The sequence below is a fragment of the Rhea pennata genome, chromosome 6 (assembly GCF_028389875.1).
Source record: "Rhea pennata isolate bPtePen1 chromosome 6, bPtePen1.pri, whole genome shotgun sequence".
NCBI lineage: Eukaryota > Metazoa > Chordata > Aves > Rheiformes > Rheidae > Rhea > Rhea pennata.
Window position 1 is genome coordinate 29,547,554 of NC_084668.1, and position 25,066 is coordinate 29,572,619.

Below are 25,066 nucleotides of genomic sequence, written 5' to 3' on the forward strand. Positions count from 1 at the left end.
AAATATTTCAGAGACATTGCTAGAATAGTAATAAAGTTCGTCTTGTTAGAACTTGTTGGGTTTGTATCAGGTCTTTCACTCAGTTGACTAATGCCAAAGTGCAGTTCTGTGATGCTTTGACAAGCATGATCTTGGCATGGTTTTCTGCACTAACACTCCTAACCAAGGTTGTAGAGGATGGACAGTAACACCTCAGCTGAGAACACTGCATCACAAGGGCTATGAATTATTACTACTTAGAGGAACCTTAAGCCAGAGCTCATAAGGAAGATGATTTCTTACCTCCAACAGCGAGGAAATAAAAAACATGAAAGAAATTAACACATGGGAGATGGCAAAAAAAATCACTTTTCTAAGATCTGGTTCAAAGTAGTTTTCCCTGACACCTTAGTACTTTTTCAGACCTTCTCCCAAAGAAAGAGGAATCATATAATGCTAATAGCATGTCAGGTAAACAGCAATCATCTTTCTGAGTTTTCTCTTATATTCTGTAAAAGTATGAAGCATCTCAGAGTTGCATGAGTCTGCTCAGATCCTTCCTCGACACTGTCTAATCCACTGACTCTGCTTCAGTACGTTCTGTTTCTCTTTGACGTCATGTCCTTTCTTCTTCTGCTTGTGGAAAAAGCTGGTTCTCCTGCTACTCCTACATTGTATCGTCCAATGATCACTCACAGGAGTCAGAAGCAGCTTCACAGGAAAGCTGGTCTCTTCTACCTAGTTTTCTCTTTGCAACCACCACCACACACACACACACTCTCTCTCTCTCTCTCTCTCTCTCACTCCTGCGGCAGCCAAGAGTTTAATGTAGGTCTTCATCACAATTCATCATTTTCTTAATAATGTTTCCCATGCTGTCTATTTGATACATTAATAAATATTACCTCCGATTTTAACACGAGCTAAATTACCAAATGGTATGACAGCAGGTCAAATAGTCCAGCTAAAAGGCTACTATCTTGTAAGGAACTCAATCCAAGTCTTTGGTGCATATCTAGCAGTTTTGCTCAAGAAGGCTCCTTTATGAATATTCTGGACTCTGCAAAATATGCTTGAAACATATGCTTTAGCAAAATCTTTAAACTCATAGCAAGCAAATTGCAACTCACTGTACACACTAATCCAGAACCAAAATGATTTTTTTTTTTCTAGCATGAACAGTTCGTTCAGTTTGGACTACAGCTCTCCAGTTTATTTCACATCTACATTTACAGTGTCAAACTGCAGATTTGGTACCACCCTTTTTCATGTGATTATTTTACGATAATACCATCAAATTTTTAATATTATATTGATATTTAGCTTGTTTTCTCCATGGTATTTGCCTACTTTCTGGGAATCTTTACCTTTCCATTGCCATTTTCACATTTCCATTTAGTTCTGCTTTTCCTTTTGCAATTGTTCTACTTTCTATCTTCCTGAAGGTCTTATTCTTTTTATAAATACAGCCCTTCTCAGTGAAAGCAGTTGCCTTGCATGTATTAACCCTTCAACGTAGTCTTAATTTCTGTCCAAAATTACAAATTTTATTTTCTGTAGATTGTGAGTTACTTTTACATCTACTTCATATATATTCACAGTTCTTTCCTACAATATACTTACCTGCTTGTGATGTTTTTCTTTTCAGATGTTTCACTGTAGCTTCAGCTATTACATTAACTAACCCATCAGTGTCGATGCTATGAGTTTTATTGTGTGAGTAATCAATTTCCTAAACATATCCCACAAATAAATTCTCATAACTGTTATTTTAAAACTCCTTGCAGATTTCTATTTCTATATGTGGAAGGTTGCTGAAGGCAATGTCTGTGCAGCAGGTTCTGTTGCTTCGCAAATCCTAATGGCTTTTCCTAAGTTTCAGATAGTTTATTCTAATAGTTTTTCACTCGGTTTCAGAACTGGGAAACCTCTCTAGAATTTGTCTAAAATTCTGAAAGTCTTCCAGTGCTGCTTGGTTAAATAAACTGAATCAAATCCAATGTCAAAGTTTCAAAAAATTCTTTCATTTTCTGATTTCTCATGTGCACCTTATTCTCTTCAAGCATGCCGTGTCTCAGTGTGCAACACTCCTCTCGTATCTTTACACAATCTGGTAACAGCTTTGCTCAGCCTTTGGCAGCTGCAGGAGATGAACAAAACCTAGAGGCCCTTACCCAGCAGTAATAAGAAAAATAATACTTTGTGTTCATACCCTATTTTCAGACTCTCTGCTTGCTTTCATACTTGTTTGCTATGGCTCTGCAGACTTTGGCTGCGTGCTGCTTCTAGCTGTTATTCAACAGTATTTTCTTTCTTACACTTCTGTGTTGCTTGATGTGCTCTTCCACTTCGAGGTAGTGCTCCAGGTGCCCTGCAGAATCCTTTTGGTATTAACAGCTTAATTAGAGCTGGGTATTTATTAAAGCTACAAGGAAGCTAACAAACAGCTGAGAAAGGAGTTTGAGAGGCAATGAGATTTGAACGTGCACTCTCGTACACCCAGAGACAAGAGAGAAACCACTGAACTAGAACGGAGCACCAAAATTTGAGAGAGAGGAAAAGATTTTTGTGGACAGAGGGTGGAAGAGACACATCTTAGGCTGTTCCAGCCTTTTAAAAGAGCAAACGAATCAGCCCAAATCCAAACCCGTTCTCACCGTCGCTCGGAAACTGGGCTGCACACAGCCAAATCTGTGATGCAGATCCCTCTTGTTCAGGGAGGACTCGAATCACTGGTGCCTCGTTTGCCTCACAGAACATATAAAACGCTCACAGACCTAGCAGGCAGGCTGTGATCACGTCTGACACACACAGTCACGCTTGGCTTCCTCAGGAAATGCAGCAGGAGGAACAGCTTCCCCCCCCCCCCATTAACCTTACTTGCTTATATTTTAACATAGTTATATTATTTATATATCATATGTATAGCATATGGTACATATTTAAATTTGTTATATTTAATTTATATTAATATATAAAATAATACTACTCTTGCTCAGTTAAACCACTGGGCAAGTTCAATGACTTGCCCAGTAATCTATATCACTGAGATCAGCTCTGTCTTCAGCCATGTCTCCTATGCGCAAAATAAATTAAGAGGAGCTGTCAAGCAGAAAAAAAAAGTCTTGTTGCAAGAGAAGGCATAACTAAACTCCATTCAAAATACAGTGTAAAACATTATTAAATCTAGTCAATAGCAAAACCAGAATAGGCTCTGCAATACTTCAATCCCAGTCTTTTGTTCGTCGTGTTTGCAGAAACGCCCCTAGGGCGGCTCAGTGTGTTCCCAAGCCTGTAATCAGCTATCGAATTGCATACAGAGTCAAGGCTGATATTTTATATCTGTAGTTCAGTGACACAGGGATAAAACCATTACAGTGATGATACACATACCTTAAGAACCAACATTAGAAAACCGTATTATTTGGTTAAAATGAAATTACAAAAGAATCCAAATACGTCTTTCTATACACTTCAAGATAAACTACCCAATCACAGTTAACCCCTCTGCGTATTGTCAACATACAACAAACGCCAAGTTATGCAGGGTGAATAACAGAGTTTTAGTTTTGAGCTGAGATTTGACTGACTAGTTTCTATGGAGAGGAAGTTGCAAAAAGAGAGACTTGAAAAAAACCCGTCCCCTATAATTAAACACTCTTCTTCAATAACCTCACAAAACATCTATACTCATTATGGATTATGATATTCTGCCGATAAAAAACGGAGATTGCAAATAACTTTCAGACATCCATCCACACTCCAAATGTTCTTCACGTCATGCCCTTTGACTGGTGTCCTGCTGAGGTAGGATCACAGCCACCTTCGCATGAACTTGCTAGAGCTTGCCCTTGCACCCCAGACGATCACCGTTACCCACCAGCCCTCAAGGATCCCACACGATGCCCTCACTCATGAGCTACATATTAACAGCAATCGTTTCGTGCTCGTAAAAAAGAAATCACAGAGCTGCTACGTGGGTCTGGAAAGCTAACGTCAGCACGAGCTTGTCAACGTGCCCGTTCACGGCCCGCACGCAAAGGTGCGTCCGGACAGCCCGGAAACGTGCAGCCTCCTTGGACACTTACCCTGTTAAGAAGGACGGAACAAGCATAAATTCTTGCCTTCCTTTCTACCACGCAACTTTATGTCTGGTCCAGCAACTGTGTTCTATCAGAAGCAACTTAAACTGACACCTGGAACTGAGGATCACCTTTTACTCAGTCTGGAATTAAAATCCTGATTCTCTGGCGTTTCAAACAACACTAGTCAGGTAGCTCGACTACGACTGCTGGTGAGTACTCCTTACAAATCGACACCGATCCTGTGAAAATTGTCACAAAGAGGATATTATTCAGAATTGTGCTCCTATGTTTAAAACACTTCAGGTGAACACATCAAAAATGAGGTATTTAAAATAGCAACAAAATTTTTAAAAAGGTTAAAAATATTTCTAATTTCATGTTCCTGGAGATTAACTGATACAGGACACACTGGAAGGAATTCTATAAAAAGGAAACCACTGACATAGCAAGAAGCATGTATTTAATTAAATGCTTTGCAAAGATACATGAATAAAGCTATGTGCATGACTTTCTTTAGGGATGGCCCCAGCTGTTTATTTTTTTTAAAGAAACAAACAAAAAACATGGAAAGCACAAATGCAGTAAAGAAACAAAAAACTAAGTAAGTTTGTACCTACATGCTTTACAAAATAAAGCATGCTAGTGGCACAAAACAATCTATATACTGTATGACCAACAGATAAATGCACTGTAACATTGTTCTTTCGCACACCACAAGCCTAACAGCCAAACTCTGAAAATGACGTTGACAGTAGGCATCTTCACTGTATCAGCCTTCTACAGAGTCATTTAGCACCATCACTTTTTTTTTATTGTTTTTGCCCTGCCTACCTCCATTCTTGAAATAATAACAGAAGCATAGCACCTTTTAATATCTAAAATAAAAACAAGAATATTAATTAAATGCATCCCAAGTTCTAGAGATGAGGTAGCTCACGCTAAGAAATGATGGAACTTTCCTGCCTTGAATATTCAAGGCTATTAAGTCAAAAATTATTGGTGATGCATGTCTGGATGTCAGCTAAAAATAATGAATTTCTAAACGTTCTCTTTATTAGCAAATTGGAACCATACATAAGACATCTGTATAATTTGATATGTAATGGCTTATTAGATGGACAACTATTGGAAAATCAACAAGCATTGGGTTTAAGATGTATTTTGAAGATAAATGATAAATTAATGAAATTACACGGGTATATTGTGAGAAATAAGAAGTCAGGCCTTGAAATTCATATATGGGACAGTTCTACTGAAAACTCGCAGTTACCCCAGTAGTATTTTTACTTCATAAATTAACTATGGCTGTGGAATCCTCTTCTGAACAGCCTATTGCATAGGAAAGTGCAGGAAAGGCAATGCCAAATTAATATGGTCTTATTTGAAGAGATTTTATTCTATAAAAGACAGATTTCTGTGACTGGCTATCCTACAGGCAACCACAGTAAGGCATGCTGGGGTAGAAAGCAGTAGACCTGACTGAAATACAACCAACAGTTCACACAAGTGCTCTACTCTTCTGTTATTCAGTATGCATCCAAGCAAAAGAAATAATCCTTAGAGCTTTACATAGTCCCATATTAAAACTATCTAATTTGAATACCTGTAAATTTTGAAATAATCTGAAGCAAAAGCAAGGAAAGATATAGATTATGTTTAAAAGGTGATCATGGGTCCTCTTAAAACTGTACTGCTGTACTAAAAAAAGTTAATTTCAATCATTTAAAACAGAAGGTTTGTAAGTAAAATAAATATTCAAAAGGAGGCTGGGCATTTAAGAAGAACTGTATATACAGTGCTGATCCAATATCAGCCATTACTTCAAGAGTCTCAGGATTAACTTCAGTCTAAGTCCGTGTGTTTAATTGCTGCGGTTGCTGGGTAGTGTGTACGTTTCCCCCCTTTCTCTTACACAAAGCAAACTGGCCCAATTTCAATGCCAAATTCCTGGTCAGCGCTGCCGATGTCCACCGGTGCAATGTCTATGACAGGCAAGCGCGCCACGTTCTGCGTTCTGTACTCGAAGACAGTCTTGCCCACGTTCCCGTTACGTTTCTGAAAAACAAGAAAGGAAGAATTAGGCCAGCGCTCGGGTGAGAAGCAGGCTGAAAGCCAGTGGGCGAGTGAGCCCAGATCCTGCAGAAGGATCTCACTGCATCTCCGCTGAACAGCGCACGATGCTGTGCGCTGCAGCTTGATTATTTCAAAATGTATAATACTGCTTTTACAGCGGTGAGCAGATCCTTTAGACTGATACGTTAAGACCTTGTCCTCAAACGGGACTGATTTTTCTTCTTCTTAGGAAGTTCTTCCCTATGTAGAACAGCTCACATGTATTTTTGGGCTACACTCCTTTAACACACGCTAATTTATGTAAAGTCTAAAGTTAACTTTAAAAGTATTTTGCCAATATCCTGTTCTACACTGAGAATGTTGTTGAACATGATACAGACTTATGCAACTTCTACTCGATTGTTTTTTTTCCCACTGGAAATTTTTTGGTGGTAACAGCTCTCCTTTCCCGCTAAGTCAGCCACAGCACCAGTGGATTTGCTTTAGTGGGCAACGCAATGATCCTATTCACCTGGCAGAAAAGCACCTGAAGTTATTCAGTTTTTTTGGGTGATCCCACAGAGAGGTAAACAAGTATTGGGAAATGCAAGATGGTAAGAGATTCATCTCAGTACGCTTACTAACAATTAGTAATTTATAAATATTCTCTAAATTGTGCAGGCTTCCACTAAATGAACGTAGAACTGTACTAAAACATCTATTTGATCGGCTACTTCTATAACTCATGCTGAAATTCTGCAGCATTTTAATTATCTTGTTCTATTGCTAAATTGAGGAAGAATTGACAATATTAGAAGACGAAAGTCCTTTTTCTCCATACCAGATGATAAAAAGACAGAACTTACAGAACAGCTGTCATGAAGAACAGTATATCTGAACCGGCTGTTTCCCTCTGCTTTGATCTCCAGGTCATTGGCGCCTTTCAGAATTACGGCTTTTTTCAGGTTCTTAGTCTGGTCATCCATGTATCCGACACTGTTCTTACAATGGTAAGTGATATTCTGGGAAGCTTCCTTTGACAAAAGGCGCAGGAATGTCATTTGAGTGACAGCAGTATCCCCATACACAAACTGTGAAGACACAAAATAGATTTACATATATTACATGAAAACTCATATAAAGTGTGTGAATTTAGTAAATGTCATTCTCATGATCCTTCCCAGACATGACTAGCACGAGGCCTATGACAAAAAAATGTAAGAATGATTTTGTTTGTAATTCGCTGGAAGTCGAGGGCCGAGAAGTATAAACATCCTGTAGCAGGAGTCATTTTGGGAAATTTTGATCGTAATGCAGAAACTCTGAAAGCAAACAAGTGACCCTATTCTGGAAGGCACTTGGGGCTCCACAGATGTTTCACATCTTGGATTGCATACCGCATTCTTGCAAAAAATGGATTCAGTAGGAGCTAAATATTATGTGCAAAATAGTAATTTATAGTAATCTCAAACTAGATAACAAACATCGACCACAAAAAACCCTTTTATACTGTACCTATTATATCACAACTTTAGGAGTTTATTTTCTCTGCAGTTTACATTTAATTTAGAAGCATCAACAACAGCTAACGCTTGACTAAATAAAAATACACTTGCATAAGGATGTTATAAAATTAACTTAGGCAGAAATTTGAAAAATGCTTTTATATTTCTTCACTGTGTCTATAAGAAACTCCAGTAATTTTTCTGTAAATAATAAAAATTCTAAAATAACTGAGGTTTTTGCCATACCTGTGCAGTTTTCATTTTATTCATGCTTTGTGAATGATTGCAACACAGAAAACCACAGATAGGAATGACTAAAAATCCACCAAATTTTACCCAAAAAGGAGGAAATCTTCTGTATTGCCACTGTCATTAAACATAGATAACACATTTTTTATGTAGTGATATCAGAAGTATATTTATTATTTAGAATATCTGAAGTGTGCATATAACTATTGCACAGATCATACTGGTAGTTACCAAATCTGACAATGCTTTCAAAAGTTATATATTCTTTTATAGTTTTCCTTAGGATAATTTCTTCCATCAAAGAGCGTCTGACTTACAAAAACCCTTTTTGTAGTTCTGCAGGCAGCTATATGTCAGCTGTGACATTCTGGGTGATGGCAAGTTCTTCTGAATTATTAGGAAATAAAAACACTGAGTATCTCAAAAATGCAACCAGTATCGTATCTGCTCCAAATTGTTAAAGTTCTGAATTCTCATCAGGAATCCAGCTGATAGTGGCATGACTATTTTCACCCACCAAATACTCATTTTAAAGATATTTAATTACTCCCTATGAAATAAAAACTGCAAATACTTGCTAAGTTTTTGATTCAATTAACTAGGAACAAAAAGGCAAAAGCTGGTGGAATAATTATATACAAACTTATGTTATTTGGTAGTACCATTAAGCCTACTTTTAGAAGTTATCACAGAGGGAAAACCCCATGGAAAACTGAGAGGGATTTTTGTCTGTCTAGACACTGATGCATTAGGCATGGAACATTCCTGACACACATGATACAACAATTATGCTTTCTTTAAAATCAGCTTAGTTCAGAGAATTTATAAAAGAGGCTTTTTTTATTATTTTTATTTTTTTAGGAATAAAGAGTATTCTAAAAGAAAATCTGGATTTCAATATTTCAATTAAAACAAAAGTTATCTAAATTATATATCAGGATTTTAAAAAAAAGAAAACACTTATTAAGAACAACACTGGAGAGTTACTAAAATAGATTGCAGAAGTTGAAGTCTTTAGGGTTAAGAGAAATAAACATCCACGAGCAGCAGTCTGGTTATTGCTGATCCTGCCCGAGATATCCTTGCATAGTTTCTCCCAGACTCCCTTCCTGTAACTGCTGTATGATAACAACAGACGGAATATCCACTAGTCAATCAATATTTTTATAGTTCTGACTATAGCAGACTGCTTAGTACAGCAGATAAATTTCCAAACCAGACGAAATCAGAATAAAAGAGAATTCTTGAAATTAAATCTGTTCAGTTACCTGTGATCCCCTGTTCATATCAAGGCCATACCAAATAGGCTTCAGATCAGATGACCTGCTGGTCCACCATGTTTTGCGTGGTATAGTAGATGGGTTTGCAGAAATGCAGGTCTCCCCAGTTTCCATGTTGCAGTACACTTTTATAGCGTCTTCAACACATCCCTGATTAGGATCAATCCAATATTCACCTACAAAGAACATAAAATGTGGACTCTGCTATATTAATAAGATTCGTGAAATAACTGAGGAGACAATGCAAAAAGAAAAATAGGTATACCCTTCATGTAACAATTTGGTATGTATTTAAATGCATGCTTTAGATATATATTATAATGTTTCTTTAAGATACAAGCTGGTCAATATTTCAAAATACTTCAAAATCAAGGAATTCAGACTTTGAAGTTGTTCAAGATTAAGGTGGTTTAAATCTACTGCAAAGCTGCTAGAAACTCTCAGAGCATAAAGAGAGCACAACAGCTAGAAGACAATTTTCCCTGCATACGAGAATCCGATGGCAGCTTCTCTGATTGTTGATCCTGGAGAAAAAGTTTCAGGACACGTGGAAAAGCCGGAGAGGCTTGCCATGGATTCTCTCTGTCTTCCAGTCTGTTCTCATTTATCACTTGCAACCAGCACGTTAGGCAAACCGGCACATTAGTGAATTACTACCTACAGATTGCCAATATGGAGATGCAAAGCACTCACAGGTCATCAGCAACAGAGTGCATGGGTCACCCACAGGCAGCACTTCGAGCTAACAACAATTACGCAAATATTAGCAAGGGAGGTACCAACATATCTCTGCAATCATGCAAGTGCTCCACTGTGATAACACTTCAAGAAGTGGCACTCCACGACAACATAAAACATTTCAGATGTAAAAATACACCTGAATAAATACGGGATCCATCAGAAGATACACTTGCGTACATTTGTGAGAAGTTTTTGAGCTCCTAGTGTGAATGTCAGTTTAGACCATCAAAATCTGCATTATGCATTTTTTCAGCGACTCAGATACACTCTGGAATAAGTCAGAACAACATGGCACATAGAGAAGGTAGTGTGTTTATACGCACCACTCTTCTTAGAGGGGTGGCAAAGCTTCAGGTCATCACAAGTCCGTGCTGGGTGCTTCTTTGAACCATCAGGACTGCGCATAGTCTCGATCTGGCTGCTCAGTGACTTCAGTGTGGCATGGACTCCTGGATCTGTTTTATTGTGATCATCTGGGGCTGCTTCATCTTCAGTAAACTCTGGTAGTGGATCTGCCATAGCATCATCGTAGTGTCCCATAATGTCTCCAATGGCAGCAGTGAGGTGTCCTGGAGGGCCTGGGGGACCTGGAGGGCCTGGATCACCTGGTGGACCCTGAATTAAAACAAACAAAAACAAAAAAGGCAAAAAAGGGACAGCTGAGTCAACTAGACAAAATGATAGAGAAGGCAAGGCAGTCAATAATAAAGCCAAACTTCAAGGCAAGTCGCCCTAAGGCACAGGCAAGCTTCAGGTACGAATAACCAGTTCACTCTCCCAGGAACAGAGGTAAGCGATTAGAACTGCGTGCGAGGCATTCTCCCTGCTTCGTGTCCTCACTGCCTGTCTTATTACCTTGCTCAATTTTTTCTTATTCCCAGCTTTTGGACTAAACAGCTGCAAAATGTCAGAAAGTAATAGCCTCTTGATTCCATTTTTTTAAGCCATCCCTCCCTCCTTCAAATCCCTGCCTAATAAAATTATTTCTTAAAACTCCCAACAGCTGTAAGTGATTTTTTTAGAACAATCTAAAAATCTTGTTTCTACTGAGTTGTCTCGTCTCAGGCACACTTTCAATTAGTAAAGTCTGGAGGGAAAACTGAACACCAGAAATATCTTTAGGTTTATTGTGCACAGTGCTGAACTTTCTGGCCAGAGGTCTCCAAACACGTGACACAAAATTCACTTCATCCTTATTTGGCAGAATAGGTGTTTCCCTGAGTGAGGCCATTTCCTGAATGAGGGGTTTTGAGGTCCTTCTGTCAGCCTGGACTGTGATACTTGGGGAGGTAACTGAGTCTTGAGGCAGAAAAGGTCTGTTAGTACACACTGTATCTCCACCTGCAGACTCTACCAGCTCCTCACTGGCAGCAAAGTGTGTGCTATGTCTCCCTTGCAAGTTTGATGCTCTGGTGCACCGCATGGCATATCTGAATGTGGTGTTTCCTTGGACATTAATTACCTCAGAGTTTGAAATTAGTGCTCCAAATGTTTAATACAGAACACACATTCAGCCTAACACATTCTGCATCTGGCAAATGCAGCACGCAGCTTAATTTCTTGGGTTTTGGTTCCAATTCATAGTCACACACAAATATCAGGAAAAGTGAAAGTAAAAGTACTAGTATGCAGCATTTCTTGTACTGTCTCATTACACAAATGAAATATTTGGATATACATTATATTCCTGTGTTCTACTGTAGACTATTCACTCCAGTCTTGGTGCCTCAGCAGAAGTGGAGATAATGAAAATTGGGAGAAATTCAAATGAAACAGGGTAAATAATAGCACATGATAAACACAGGAAACAACAGGAATGCTCATGTTATGAGACAAAAGAACAACAGAAACTGTTCACAGGAAACAACAGGAATGCTCATGTTATGAGACAAAAGAACAACAGAAACTGTTTCTCTATGTTGCTCATTATTTTAGATACCTTTATTCCACGTTGCCCATATCCATTCCAAAATAAGCAATGCAAATCTTTTAACTCTTCACATGATCATTCATATCAGACTGCTCTCAAATCTCTCCAATTTTTTATCTATATTTCTTGGGATGGCATAAATTACATTTTATGATTTAGAAGAACACAGATTGGTAAATGTGGAATGTGTGAAAGGCATTTAGCCAAGTTTAGGACATTTTCCAAAATGATCAGATTAATTTTTAATTTGTTGCAAATTAGCTCACAGTGATGTCTGTAAACTTCAGGTTAGGCTGAAGGTCAGCTGAGGTCAGGGTTAGAGTTTGGGCTAGTAGTTTGGACTGAAGGATTTCCTCAATGCAAGGCATGATGGAGCATGCTGCTAGCAATCAGGGTCATATGGCTGTTCTGAAGTCAGTGTCACCTTCATGGAGCTGGAATTAATTTAGCGGTAGGGCCTACATGAAAGCTGACTTTGGAGTACTGATGGTTCCAGATGCAACAGCTGAACTATGCTTAGGCCTGAGACCTCAGGGAACAAATTGCCAAACAGCTGTGTTGAGCTGTAGATCTAGCAGGGTCCAGCCAGCTAATTACAGACGTAACTTCAGTTTGGACTCAGGATAGCATAGGTGGATGAGACTAGGATACTCATAGGTCTGGAAGAAGATAGTAAGAAAGTCCTTTTCAATACAGTTACCCTTGCTATATCTGTTGGAGATCTGTTGGGGAAACTATATCTAATTTTATGATTTGTCTTGGGCTCATAGATATTTGAGAAATTGCTGCAATGGACTATAAAAAGAATGTCATTATTTAAAGATAATCTCTTCCCTCCATGTTCCCATCAACTTACTTCAGGTCCAGCTTCTCCCACACTTCCTCTAACACCAGGAGGCCCGATTGGCCCAAGTGGTCCAGGACTTCCATCCTTGCCTGAAGGACCAACTGGACCTGGAGGGCCCTGGAAAAAAATGAGAGAAAGGAAGAATGTGTTTTAACATTTAATAACAAAGTTATCGAAAATAGCCTTTTATAAGCATTATCTCTTTAGGAGGCAACATAATTCTTTTTATCCATTACCAGATTATTAAAAATATCACCCTTTTTCTTCTTCTCCAAAATTAAGAAGGTGGCAGTTTCAATGCTATTCTTCTGAAGTCAATTGCCTGAGACAATATACCTTGGCTATACCTTGGATCATCTGTGTTTTTCCCAAACCATACAGGTAGGTTCAATTCTGAGTGCTACCCAAACTTTGGAGTAGCTGCTTTGTGCCCAGCTGCATATAGACTCAGAGATAGTCAGTCACTTGGGAACACCCTGGGGAGCCACAGCTCTCTGCTACTTTTGGGTCAATAACATTCACAGAGGGTGTGAAGGCACAGTTGCAGCAAGCAGAGCTGCTGCCTGTATGGCTTCTTTGCATCAGCTGCAGCAGAAGTCTCTGCTTAAAGACACTGTAGCACCGTAGTGATTCAGAACTGTCCTTTTTGTCTAGCTATAATTACACTCATGTTAAGCTTTGTTATATTAAGCAAGGTAACATCCCTCAGAAAAAGTACGGTTAATCATCACATGATACTGAAGCGATAAATAGCAATAAACTAAAAATGAAGCCCAAATAGAAACATGGCAGCGGGGAAAACACCAAAATCTGAAACATGATACTCACCCGAGGACCAAAAGGGCCTGGAATGCCAGGACTTCCCTGTTCACCAATAGGACCCTAAATGGAAGAAATTACGGTATCATTGAGATATCTAAAGCATATTCATTCAGCCTCAAAAAAACCCACCACGTGACCCGTGCAAATACGCAGGCATAGGCTTATACTATGCATGAACAGTGGGCAGCACATTTTGCTCTTATGATTCATTTTCATCCCATTGTTTTGTTCTGTCACAAAGACACAGTAACAGCAGCCATCAAAATTTACACAAACAGAATTTACTGTGCTTGGCCACGTGCAAAGCCATTCCTGCAGAACAACCTCGCTTTCGTGACATTCAGAATCAGACCGCGTTACGAACGAGTAACTGGTCAGCGCTATTCTGAAGCCGAAAGATGCTTTGGGGTTCTCTTCATTGACTTCCTTCCTGGGTGTTGAAACTTTCAGCTCTTGCACAGGATCAGTGAACAAGTGACAAAAAACAAGTTTTTCATGGCATTGCTAACCAGTTGCCACTGGAATCAGGAAGTCCTTGCAAATATTTTACAGACACACCGGCACACTGGCACAAAATCTTCTAAACTCTAATGTGCTTCTTTGAAACTATCAGCTTTTGTAACCATCCCGTGCTGCCAGGTCATAGATTCTCAGTGGTTGGCCCCTTTGGATTGGCACAAATGGATAAAGAGCAAAACACAAATTTTGCAAAGCACAAGTGCAGACAGTCAGGCTACTAGCAAGCACCTACTGGGGAAAAAATAGTTCTTGTATCTATTATGTATTTTAAATAACTATGGTCTTAATGCATGGTTCAACTAAAAAGAAAATAGTTACAGTAAAACCAGAACAACTTACAGGAGGACCAGGAAGACCTTGAAGCCCAGTGAAACCCCTGTGTCCCTTCTGGCCTCTGTCACCTCGATCTCCATTGTCACCTTTGTCACCACGAGGCCCTTGGGGACCCTGTAAGCATCAGTGATGAAATGTAAGATTCTGGACTGAAAAAAAAATTCATTTTGCTTTAGACACTCCTCTCTGACTTCCTTCACTACTAAAGCTAGAAAGGTGATGATGCTGGGGCAGCTCCAGGAATCTTAATTTTTACCAAAAATAAGTAAACAATTACATAATTTTATTTAATTATAGTTGCAGTAAATTTAGCCTGTTTAGTTCCATCATACAGTCAAAACAACCTCTGTAATTAAATATTTAATAAATTATAAAACAGAATTATTTTGAGAAATATTAATTTTGAGAAATACTTTTGTCATACCAGATATAGCAAAGAAATGTTACATACAACATTAAAATACTATGAGTCTTTACCCTTGGAATCATAAAAAGTACTTTCAGTATGACGTCCTCCATATTGCACCTTTATTCCTTCATTATGATTAAAATACAACTGAAGTTCCATTTCCTAATCATAGACAGCAGTGTTCAGACTCTCCAGTACAAATGGCCTGGTTCTTTTACTGCTATAATTTCATTCCTCGTATTTTTGACAGTTTCAAACTTCTCATACTGATTTTTAAAAAAAAATAATTGGAAAAAAATAGTTTCTGCTTTCAATTCTGTATTTCTCACCTCAAATCTTCTAGCTAAATTTCTCAATGCAAATAGTTTATCAATGACATCATTAATGTGAACTATTTAATAAACCTTTCCTTTTTCTCCTATGACTTATGCTTAGGGATAGGACAGCATTCTTTAGAATCTCCCAAGTTTGAGATTAAGTTTTTGTTCCAAGGCTGGACTGTGAGTGAGTTATGTAACACAAAAAGATGAGTTTTGTTTGTTTTTCCATTTGGATTCAAGTCACAATCTCATGAGTTGTATAAGGCTGTTTCATGGGAACAGGTGATTTTGTTACATTTCTGCCATTTTGATCTAAAAATCTGTCTTTCTGTTCAGTATTCATTTCTTTCTTCTCTCAAAATTTGATCTGTCAAACACCCTCTAGCCACTTCCAAACTCAGGTCATACTGATCATTTGAACAGCATTGCCCTTCAAATAAAGAGACTTCAAAAACATTTGTTATTCCTCTGAAACTATTTTTAAAGAAAACATAGGAATATTAAAAAGATTTGTACAGCTTTAAAACTTGGAAGATATTCTACATTCATTTGCAGTCAGAACACTAGAAGTTCAATTGCTTTTCAGCATTCTAAATTGGGCTCAATTTCCCTTATATTCCCTTGTAAAAAGTATCTCAGATTAAACCACACACAGTGATCACAGACAACTTACAGGCAAGCCTCTTTTTCCCGCACGACCTGGGGGACCCACTGGACCTCGAGAACCCTACAAGGATTGCATAGAGATGACATGTGAAGGAATACACAAAAGCATACACAATACATTTTTGATAGACAAAAATAAAAGGCCTCACTTACAGTTTCACCTCTTTGACCTGCATCTCCTGGAGGGCCAACAGGACCTGGAGTTCCTGGACCCCCTGGGGAACCTGGTAAGCCTGCAGGTCCAGGTTCACCACGATCACCCTGAGAAACATAATTTGAACATCATTTATCTAAAAAACCTTCAGCATTCCTAATCTATTTTCTAGCAATTATGATTTATTAAGATATCTTTGCTGTAAGAACTTAAGCCTGAGTTTCTGGAGGCAAATGTTTTAGCCAGGTTTCCACAGCTTTGAGAGGCACTTCTTATTCAAAGCTGTAATATGTTTTTTTAAAAGTCTCCCATTCAGGGAAATTGAATGAAGAGAAATAACTTGCAATGAATAAATAATAAAATAGAGATTTACAATATGACTTAATAAAATAATATATCCTTACACGTTCTCCGACAGCTCCATCTCGTCCAGGAGTACCATCATTACCAGCAGGTCCCTAGAATTAGAGCACCAAAAACAGGACTGTTGATTTGCTCTGTAATCTTGCATTTGTATAAGAACAAAGAACTAGAAAGGTGTTCTCCATCTCTAACTGACTCTAGGACCGTAACTGCTAGACTCTTGCCTTTTTTTTTCATGGTATTAGGCTCCAGTACTTACTTCCGGACCAGCTTCACCTACAGGTCCAGTTGCACCTGACTGGCCTATAGGTCCTGGAGGACCTTTATCACCTGGTGGCCCTGTAGGACCTTGTTTTCCTGGTGTACCCTTAAAAAAAAAAAAAAAAAAAAAAAGAGAGAGAGAGAGAGAGAGAGAGAGAAATACCACATCATAATTTAAATCACAAAATAAAGAAGACACAAGAAAATTGCTGCCTGTAAAACACTACTTATGAATCCATAAGCCACAATCTGAAATACCAACATTAGTAACTTCCAAAAACTGAGACTGAAAGTGTTGGTATGGATTTTCAATATATATCTGATATACTATGTATTTTTAAACAGTTTCATTGTGTTACTTGTTTTTTAATAACAGCTGTTTGAATAGGTCTTTAACTAGGAGCTGCATTTCAAGTTAGTCTTTCTAGTAGTAACTCTAAGCACATGCTTTCTTGATATGTCAATATGTCTGGTGGCATTATCCACGACAGACAAGAGCTTGCTGACTCTAGGAGACTAATCAGTGTCTGGAAAAATGTAACGTAGCTTGAAAAAACTAACATAAATTTTTTGTCTGTCTCAGCACCAACATAACTTCTGAGCCTGCAATAATCTCTGGTTCACCTTAGCTATAAATTGACTTTATGGATTCAGTGGTGTACAGCTGTTCTCTACAATACCCTCTAACTAATACTCTATTTAATGTCTTGCTCTGCTAGATCATTATGCTTTCTAGGAAATATCTGTAAACCCCATGTGGAAGCCCAAACGGCAATTTCGAAGACTGTACTTCACAATGACATTTATGAAATATTCCCATTCAGGTGGCCTTTGAGTATCTAAATGAAGTGTGGAGTCAGTTTTTATTTTTTAAATATCTTATTTCCAGTCAAATTCTAGCATGTTAACTAGAAGGCTTAACACTATTACCAATTTACTTTTAATTCAGGTTCAGATCTTACATTACGGCAAAAATAAAATCTGTTACATTATGCATTTGCATGAGGTTTAGTTATTCATTACTCTTTCTACATTAAATACTGTAACGAAGGTTTCCAACTTTCTCCTCACACACTGGGCACTATAATCTCAAACTCATAAAGCTGATGAAAAATGCTTGAGATTGGTATATTGACTTGATTGTTACTTACGGCAGGACCTGGCAGCCCAGGCATGCCTCTTTCCCCTCGCTGTCCTGGCATGCCAACAATACCTCTCTGACCAGTAGTCCCTGCTGGACCAGGGGGGCCATCTGGACCCTGAAATCCACAAAGGATAAAACATTATTATTACTTCACTACCAATAACATAGGTAACCAGATCAAGCCTAGAGTTAGCTTAAAGAGAATTAACACCAGCAACGAGGACGTACCGGCTGCCCATCTTCTCCAGCATCACCCTTGTCTCCTGGACCTCCAGGGGGCCCAGCTGGCCCTCGATCTCCCACACGGCCATGAGAACCAGGATCACCGCGAAGACCCGGGGGACCTTCTTTTCCTGGTTCACCAATAGGCCCAGCAGGCCCTGGAGCTCCCTAGTAAGATTAAAAGACCTCATCACACTGCATACCACTTTGCATACCAGACTTTGCTCTTATCAGGACAGTTAAACTCTAAGGACTGTGTTTTGATTAACTATAAATACACACATGCTAAGGAAAGACCGATACGTGATGACCCTAAGCTATAACTCATTTACAGCAGTGGTGGACTCCTAGGATTTTCAAACGATGTACCAGCTCTACCCCTCTTCCCCCTTCCCCATTGCATTTCCAAGCTTCCTCCTTTAAAAGGACTTTATTTTTTTTAATCTCAGATGTGCAGTTACAGCCAGAAAATTTACCCTCATTCATTCCTTCCAATATCATCAAGCCAAAAGTTCATATTCAAACTTTCCATTCCTTTTGTCCCAATTAGTGTTTTCTTGTACTTTCGACCATTTACCAAAATGCTTTTGAAAGACTTCACATTTACATTATGTTTTTAATACAACTGCTTTAATTTCCCTTCATCTTTTGATAAACTCACAACGACTGAGTCATTTTTTTCATCAAAACATAAACAGACATACGAAGACAACAACACGCAGAGAAATGGAGCTGAATTTTTACATGTTGAGCCACAGCTATCTTATTTTTCATTCCAGTGTTTCTGTAAATGTTTAGTTGTAAGAGTTCTTTTGGGGCTATTTATTTATTTATTTATTTATTTTAGTGGATTATATGAATAACTACTCAGGGCAGTAGGCTGGCAGGGACCCGGTTCCTTTTACAAAAGCTCACCTAACTTCAGACGCCACTGAAGAAAAAAAAAAAAAGAAAAAATAAAAGGACAAGATGACACAGGATGCAGTTTCGTTTCTGCAAGTAATTAATCCATCCGAGCAGTTTGAACAGCTCAAAGCCTAGCCAAAGCCTACTTTACCCAGTGGAAAGTCTTGCACTAACTTGGATGTAGGATGCAAACCTGCAGTCACAGAAGTCTGTGCTAACAAGCTGCTATAGCTTCAGGCCACAAACACTGCTTCATCTTTCCTGCTTCAGTTAGTTTTCAGGGTTTCAACTATCATTTTATGAAATGCACCTATTAGGAATATACGAATTAACTTACAGTAGGTCCTGGAGGCCCAACTCTTCCAGCAGATCCTGGGAATCCAGTAGCACCCTAGAAAGCATTTTAATGACAATTTTACTGAAAGACATGCAGCATATTTTTTACCTGAAATGTTATTAATTAAATTAATGAGCAACTGTTATAATTACAGTCTGTGAAATGCATGCTGAGATGAAGAAAGATGTGTGTGTTATCTCCTTTACATATTTTATGTAAAATTGTATTATTAAATTATTTATAGACAAGTTGCAGAAAATAAAATCTACTTACAGGTGGACCCTGAGTTCCTCGACCACCTTTCAGACCAGGAACACCTTGAGGACCCTAAGAAGAGAGTGGTGTGATAGTCAACACTCAGGAGATTTTTAATAAGCAAGATCAGCCTATACCACTGGTTCTCTGATAATGTTCTTTACACTTACTGGTGGACCAGGAGATCCAGCAAGGCCTTGCGGTCCTGGAGATCCAGCATCTCCTTTCTGTCCAGGTTCCCCAGGTTCACCTTTCACACCTGGCTGACCATCAGGGCCCTATAAGAAATAATAAAGAGAAAAGAGAGCAGGTCAGAAAATACCAAATCCTTCCAGTTCGAGAAAGTCAATCTGCAGGATATTTCTGGGAGGCAACAAGCCCAGGAGAACAAATCAGCACAGAAAACAGTAGTAGTGCATGTGCTCAATGAGACAATTCAGGAGAATTGTAACATTTCATCACAATCTTTAGATGATCACAGATTGGATTTTCTGAAAATTCTGTGAAGTCAATATCTGCATTAAAAATATTGTCAAATCTAGTTCATATTTTTCTTTTCTTTAGACCCTTTAGCATCTATATATTTTCTATTTTTCTTGGCAACTATTACATATCTAAAAGTAAAAAGGGATTCAACAAACATTCTCTTTTCTAGATTTGTTCACCCCAAGAGAAGTAAGACACCTAACTGTTTGTGAAAGGTCCCACAGCTGGAAAGCTGTGGGGTATTCACAGAAACTTACAGACTTTCCACTTGTTTCTTTTATTCATTCTGACCTCAACTTCCCACAAAGCGTATCTTGCTATGTTTCAGCAGATGACAGTTTATAATTTTCCTCATTTTAATCTCAAAGGAAGCAACACAGCAGATTCAGGAAGATATAAAATCTAGTGAACAATTACATAATCTTATCAACAAAAACACTTTTCAACTGTCTAGGGTATTTATTGGCCCTTTCCTTTACATGATATTATAATGGGAAAAAGAAACAGCTCTTTTTGTAACAAAAATGTGACTCATGTTCCAGAATTATACTCCAGAATTATTCATAATGTAAGTAATGAAATGTGTCAAAGCATGAGTAAAGGATTAGTGTTATACAACACATACCGGAGGACCAGCAAAACCAACAGCACCAGTTGGACCATTTTCACCTCGGGAACCCTGGTCAAAAAACGAAGAATAATTGTTTTCCATAAAAAAGGATTTCTATATACATGATAACTTGCAAGTAAAAAGAAAAGATATAAACTGTTTACTATCATAAGTATAATATTCTTGCTCTAGTTATTAGAATCAAATGATCACTTAATCACACAATAATCACATATTTAACACGTTAGTCTCATACGTAATCACACAATAAACAAAGTGTTAACTATAATGTTAAGATCTAGCAGGTGTTCAACACTACATATAATCTTTCAAGAACTTTCAGAATTTAGAAAATGAAAATATGTGCAAGGACTAGAAGTGCAGTAGGAAAAACTCTATTCACAACCACTTTCGGTGAAGCAGGATTAGCTGAGAGTACGCACCCTGTGCAGCCCTACCATTCCAATCAAACAGGGCAAAAACACCCCAGTAGTTCAAACATTTACATTTACTGTAAGGTCAGACAGCCTGTCAGCTGCTTCAGCTGAGCTTACCACAGAGTGTTTCTTTGGAAAAGAAGCAGATGATTGCTACCAAGGTCCAGCACTCCCCAGAGGGGTGGAAGCTGTTCCAATTTTTACTGGAAACAAGGTTGTTCTGATTTATAACAGAGATAATCAATTCCAAGCAGTATCAAGGATCTAGAAGGGCTGAGCCCGTAATTCCCTAATCTTCGAAGTAAACATTTAAATTCCTTAAAATCACAAATAAGCAGAAGATGATAAGTTAACATAATTAGATGAAGTAAGATGCATCTCTGCCCATTATCCTTCTAAGTATTTATATGTGTAGAGTAGTAACTGGTATAAGCATGCTTTTTAAAAATTGAAATATTTGAAAGTGGTAACACGCTTTAAGCAGTGAGGGTAAATGAGGGAAACTCTGGGGGTGCAGAAATTGCCCTAACACCAAGACAAAATCTGACAATAGTTTTACAAGTGCACAGCACTGAGATAGGCACTACAGATTTTGGCTAAAAAGAAAAGAGAAAAAAAAGAGGAAGACCTACTGACAAGTGAGAGAAATGCCTAGCGTTTGAATCACTGTTAATTATTAGTCCCTAGCAATATTTGTCAGCTCAGGCAAAAATCAAACATGTTTACTCACAGGGTTTCCACGGGAGCCAGGAGGACCAACCAGACCACGAGGACCTGGTTCACCCTTAAAATAAAATTAAAGGTTATTTCCAAAATAACTTGTCTGAGGGGAAGTGAAAGTGTGAATACAGTGTGCTGCTATTAGGAAGCTTCAGTAGCGAATGGCATAGAAATCTGGTTACCTTTTCACCTGTGGGACCTGCTGGACCCATTGGGCCTATTGGACCAGGTAGACCCTGTTGAACAAATTAAGATAAAAGAAGGTTAGAAAAGAGAAGCTTCAAAACCATCCAGTTAAAACTTCTCTTATATACTATTTTCATGAGTATTTTAGCTCCTTTAAATTCTTCTCCTTTACCTCTGCAAGATGGTGGTCTTCTTCATCTAAAATTTACTCACATTCTCTTTCCCTGTGACTGAAAACCTGTATCTCAAAAGTCCTCCTTTCCCTCATTCTCTCATTCTCTACTAATTTCATCTTCTCCGTTTTGCAGCGTTTATGAAAATGACCAAAGATCAAAAAGCTCTCTCAGGAGGAAATGATGCTCTTTTCTCTCACTTGCACAGAAGCTTTCTAGATCTTTTCTGCTAATACTTCACTGTTTGCAATAATGAAAAAAAAAGTGTGTCATCACCTTTGAAGATTCATTTATTTATACCATGCAAACTCCTGAAAAGTGTCCTTTTTGTCTGTGTAGTGGCATTTAGGCATATCAGTTCCAATCTCTCCATTCAAACCAATCAACTGCACTAACTATATTACTTTCTTGAATACTTAGACACTCCAAGTATAATTTGCTTAATACAGACTTTGTGCACGACATTTTTATTGAACAAAATTACCCTCCCACAAAAAGGCACCCTGGAAGCTGCCTCAAACTGTAGAGAAATACAAAAAAGAATATATTAAAAAAACAGTACGGCACCGCTGTCAGTGCTCTAGTGACAAGGAGCAGAGATAGCTGCAGATACCTGGTTTTAGAACAGGAATCTACGTTAAGTTCACTAGGTACTTTATTTACTTACTCGTTACTTTAAGCTATGAACATGCCTTTTAACAACTAAGAACCGTTCTGTATCCATGGATACTATCTGACTTACGCAGCTAATTCCAGTTAAGAGCTGATAATTCTCAGGTTAAGACTTCTGTATACTACAGTTTCTCCATAACCCTTCTCTCTTAACAAAAAATTAATCCAGGTCATATCCAAGGATCTTTCATATTTATCTCCGATTTCCAGGTGTCTGACAGCTAGTGCTCCAACTGGTTTGCAAAGTTGAAGAATCTCAAATATATGCAATATATGTTCAGAGTAACATCAACACTTTAGGGAAGCAGAAATGGTCAGTGCATACACAGCAAAATCAATACTGTTAGGATTGTTGGACAGCTGGTCTTCACAGGACAGCGTGCAACATGTCTTGACCATATTGAGTTTACCACATATGAGCCCATCTGCATTATTTATGCACAGGAGAGTCAAAGCTTTGCAGAAGTGTCAGTAACTCTCTACCCTTATGCTATACAGTATATTTACAGGCATTTTTGCCTGCAAAATTCAAGGCAGAAAAAGGGCACATCAATTCAAGTGATAAAGAGGCATTCAACACCAGTAGGTCTGCTTTTGGCTACTGAACCCTACCTTTCACCTTTTCATTCTTGTTCAGCTTAGGTAAATCCCAAATCAACATCATGCTTCTGAGAATCTTTTCCACTGACATCTTAACTCCCATTACCCTTCATACAAAACATAGTGCTTTGCAATCTTGAAAAAAAAATTAGAGATCAAATTTGCAGGGTAAGTGGGATGAGATTATTGTCAACCCATGATATTTGCAAGTTGGATATTGTTTATCTCTATCAGCTGAGTACCGCTAGCACAGTAGACAATCTGCTGTGCAGAGAATGGGTCTAAAAAGAGTGATAAATTTACTTACTCTTGCCCCATCATTGCCAGCTGTACCTTCAGCACCTTTCTCACCTACGCCGCCCTATGGAAAATACCCAGAAAGTCGAAGTTGTGACACCAAATCACGAATATTTCATATCCTGAAACAATTACAGTCTTAAGAGACAGTTGATTCTACACAGCAGAAGAGAAATAAACAGACTTACCCTATCACCCTTGGGGCCAGGAGTTCCAGCAATCCCTCTTTCTCCAGGCATACCTTGAAGACCTGGTGGGCCTGGATCCCCGGGCGTCCCACTAGGGCCTGGGCTTCCCTGAAATGAATAAAAAGTGAGATTTCTCTATTCATTTGAGAAGTATCTTTGTCTTCAGGCTGTGCCTGAACTGCAGCCTCAGGGGTATAGTTATAAGTAATAATTTTCTCCTAAATTTGGACCTAATTCATATCCAAATACTTTTCTTTTCCCATTGTATTACTCGGGAAGTTCAGCTGTAATACCCTAGTCTTTCCAAAATACATTAGTATGTACTAATGTGCATCCTGGGGCGAGGACTGGCTGAAAGAAGCTCTAGCCTCTTTCTACCTTGACAAAGCCTGAGATGCAGACAGGTCCATTATACCAGATAGCAACAGGTAGAAATTGCCAGGAGCAGAGATGCTTTATTTATGCTTTGCTTCTCACAGTTACGTCCTTCATGTGCATTACAAGTCCCATCATAGCACAGGCATTCACTTTTTGGGGTGATCCTCCTGGATCCATCTAAGCCAAATGCATTTGAAAGTAACGGCTCGCTGTTTTCTGTATTTTCTTTTAAACGCTCAGTCGCCTATGTCTTTTCATGTAAAGTGACCTGGTTCTTAAAATAGGGCCAATGCTAATGAGTTTTCTGCAGTTTAGAAATGGCTTTACTCTGTTCTACTGAGAAACACACAAAAAAATTAAATTTAGATCTATATAAATGAAAACAAAATGTGGTTTCTCAATATTTTACTACCTTGCATTGCATTCACAGTTATACTGAAATAACCTATTCAATACTGCACGAAAACTCTCCTCCTAGAAACCACATCCAAATAAGATAGCTTTCTCAAAAAGATAACCATTTTATAATAACAATGATCTCTCTTTTATGATCTTCTAAATAAGAAGAATTATACATAGTGTCACCACAGCAGTATAAATCTCTGTTCTGCTTACCTTTGGACCATCTGGACCATGACCTCCAGCCATACCCTTTTCACCCTGAAGTCCTGATGCACCTGGCTCCCCCCTTTCTCCTGGATTGCCACGTTCTCCCTACAGAACAGATAATTAAAACATATTTAACAGGCAGTGAACAATTCTGGTAGGGAAATGATAAATACAACACTACTATTTGAAGAGAAAACCCAGGAGAACTGATCAATTTTTTAAAAAAAAAAAAAAAAGTGCTTTTATCCTTAAAGTTGCATAAGATAGTTTGTCACTCAACAAACCGATAATAGTGTCATTTTCTCAGGCTGCAAATCAAGTAGTTTTGCAA

General features: G+C 38.4%; 1 protein-coding gene across 2 annotated transcripts in view; it reads right to left on the minus strand.

Annotated features, from left to right (window-relative positions):
• Positions 1 to 4,568: 4,568 nt before the first annotated feature.
• COL5A2 (collagen type V alpha 2 chain) overlaps positions 4,569 to 25,066 on the minus strand; it is a 112,391-nt gene continuing 91,893 nt past the window's right edge. For both annotated transcript variants that reach the window (XM_062578244.1, XM_062578246.1), the window contains exons 33-54: positions 24,742 to 24,840; positions 23,749 to 23,856; positions 23,571 to 23,624; positions 21,815 to 21,868; positions 21,643 to 21,696; positions 20,491 to 20,544; positions 19,550 to 19,657; positions 19,398 to 19,451; positions 19,125 to 19,178; positions 17,888 to 18,049; positions 17,667 to 17,774; positions 16,514 to 16,621; positions 16,296 to 16,349; positions 15,891 to 15,998; positions 15,745 to 15,798; positions 14,349 to 14,456; positions 13,497 to 13,550; positions 12,678 to 12,785; positions 10,215 to 10,506; positions 9,139 to 9,326; positions 6,983 to 7,207; positions 4,569 to 6,119 (exon numbers count right to left, since the gene is read on the minus strand). In XM_062578244.1, the coding sequence (XP_062434228.1) occupies positions 5,973 to 6,119; positions 6,983 to 7,207; positions 9,139 to 9,326; positions 10,215 to 10,506; positions 12,678 to 12,785; positions 13,497 to 13,550; positions 14,349 to 14,456; positions 15,745 to 15,798; positions 15,891 to 15,998; positions 16,296 to 16,349; positions 16,514 to 16,621; positions 17,667 to 17,774; positions 17,888 to 18,049; positions 19,125 to 19,178; positions 19,398 to 19,451; positions 19,550 to 19,657; positions 20,491 to 20,544; positions 21,643 to 21,696; positions 21,815 to 21,868; positions 23,571 to 23,624; positions 23,749 to 23,856; positions 24,742 to 24,840 (2,355 nt within the window). In that variant the 3' untranslated portion in view covers positions 4,569 to 5,972. The remainder of the gene's footprint in view (positions 6,120 to 6,982; positions 7,208 to 9,138; positions 9,327 to 10,214; positions 10,507 to 12,677; positions 12,786 to 13,496; positions 13,551 to 14,348; positions 14,457 to 15,744; positions 15,799 to 15,890; positions 15,999 to 16,295; positions 16,350 to 16,513; positions 16,622 to 17,666; positions 17,775 to 17,887; positions 18,050 to 19,124; positions 19,179 to 19,397; positions 19,452 to 19,549; positions 19,658 to 20,490; positions 20,545 to 21,642; positions 21,697 to 21,814; positions 21,869 to 23,570; positions 23,625 to 23,748; positions 23,857 to 24,741; positions 24,841 to 25,066) is intronic.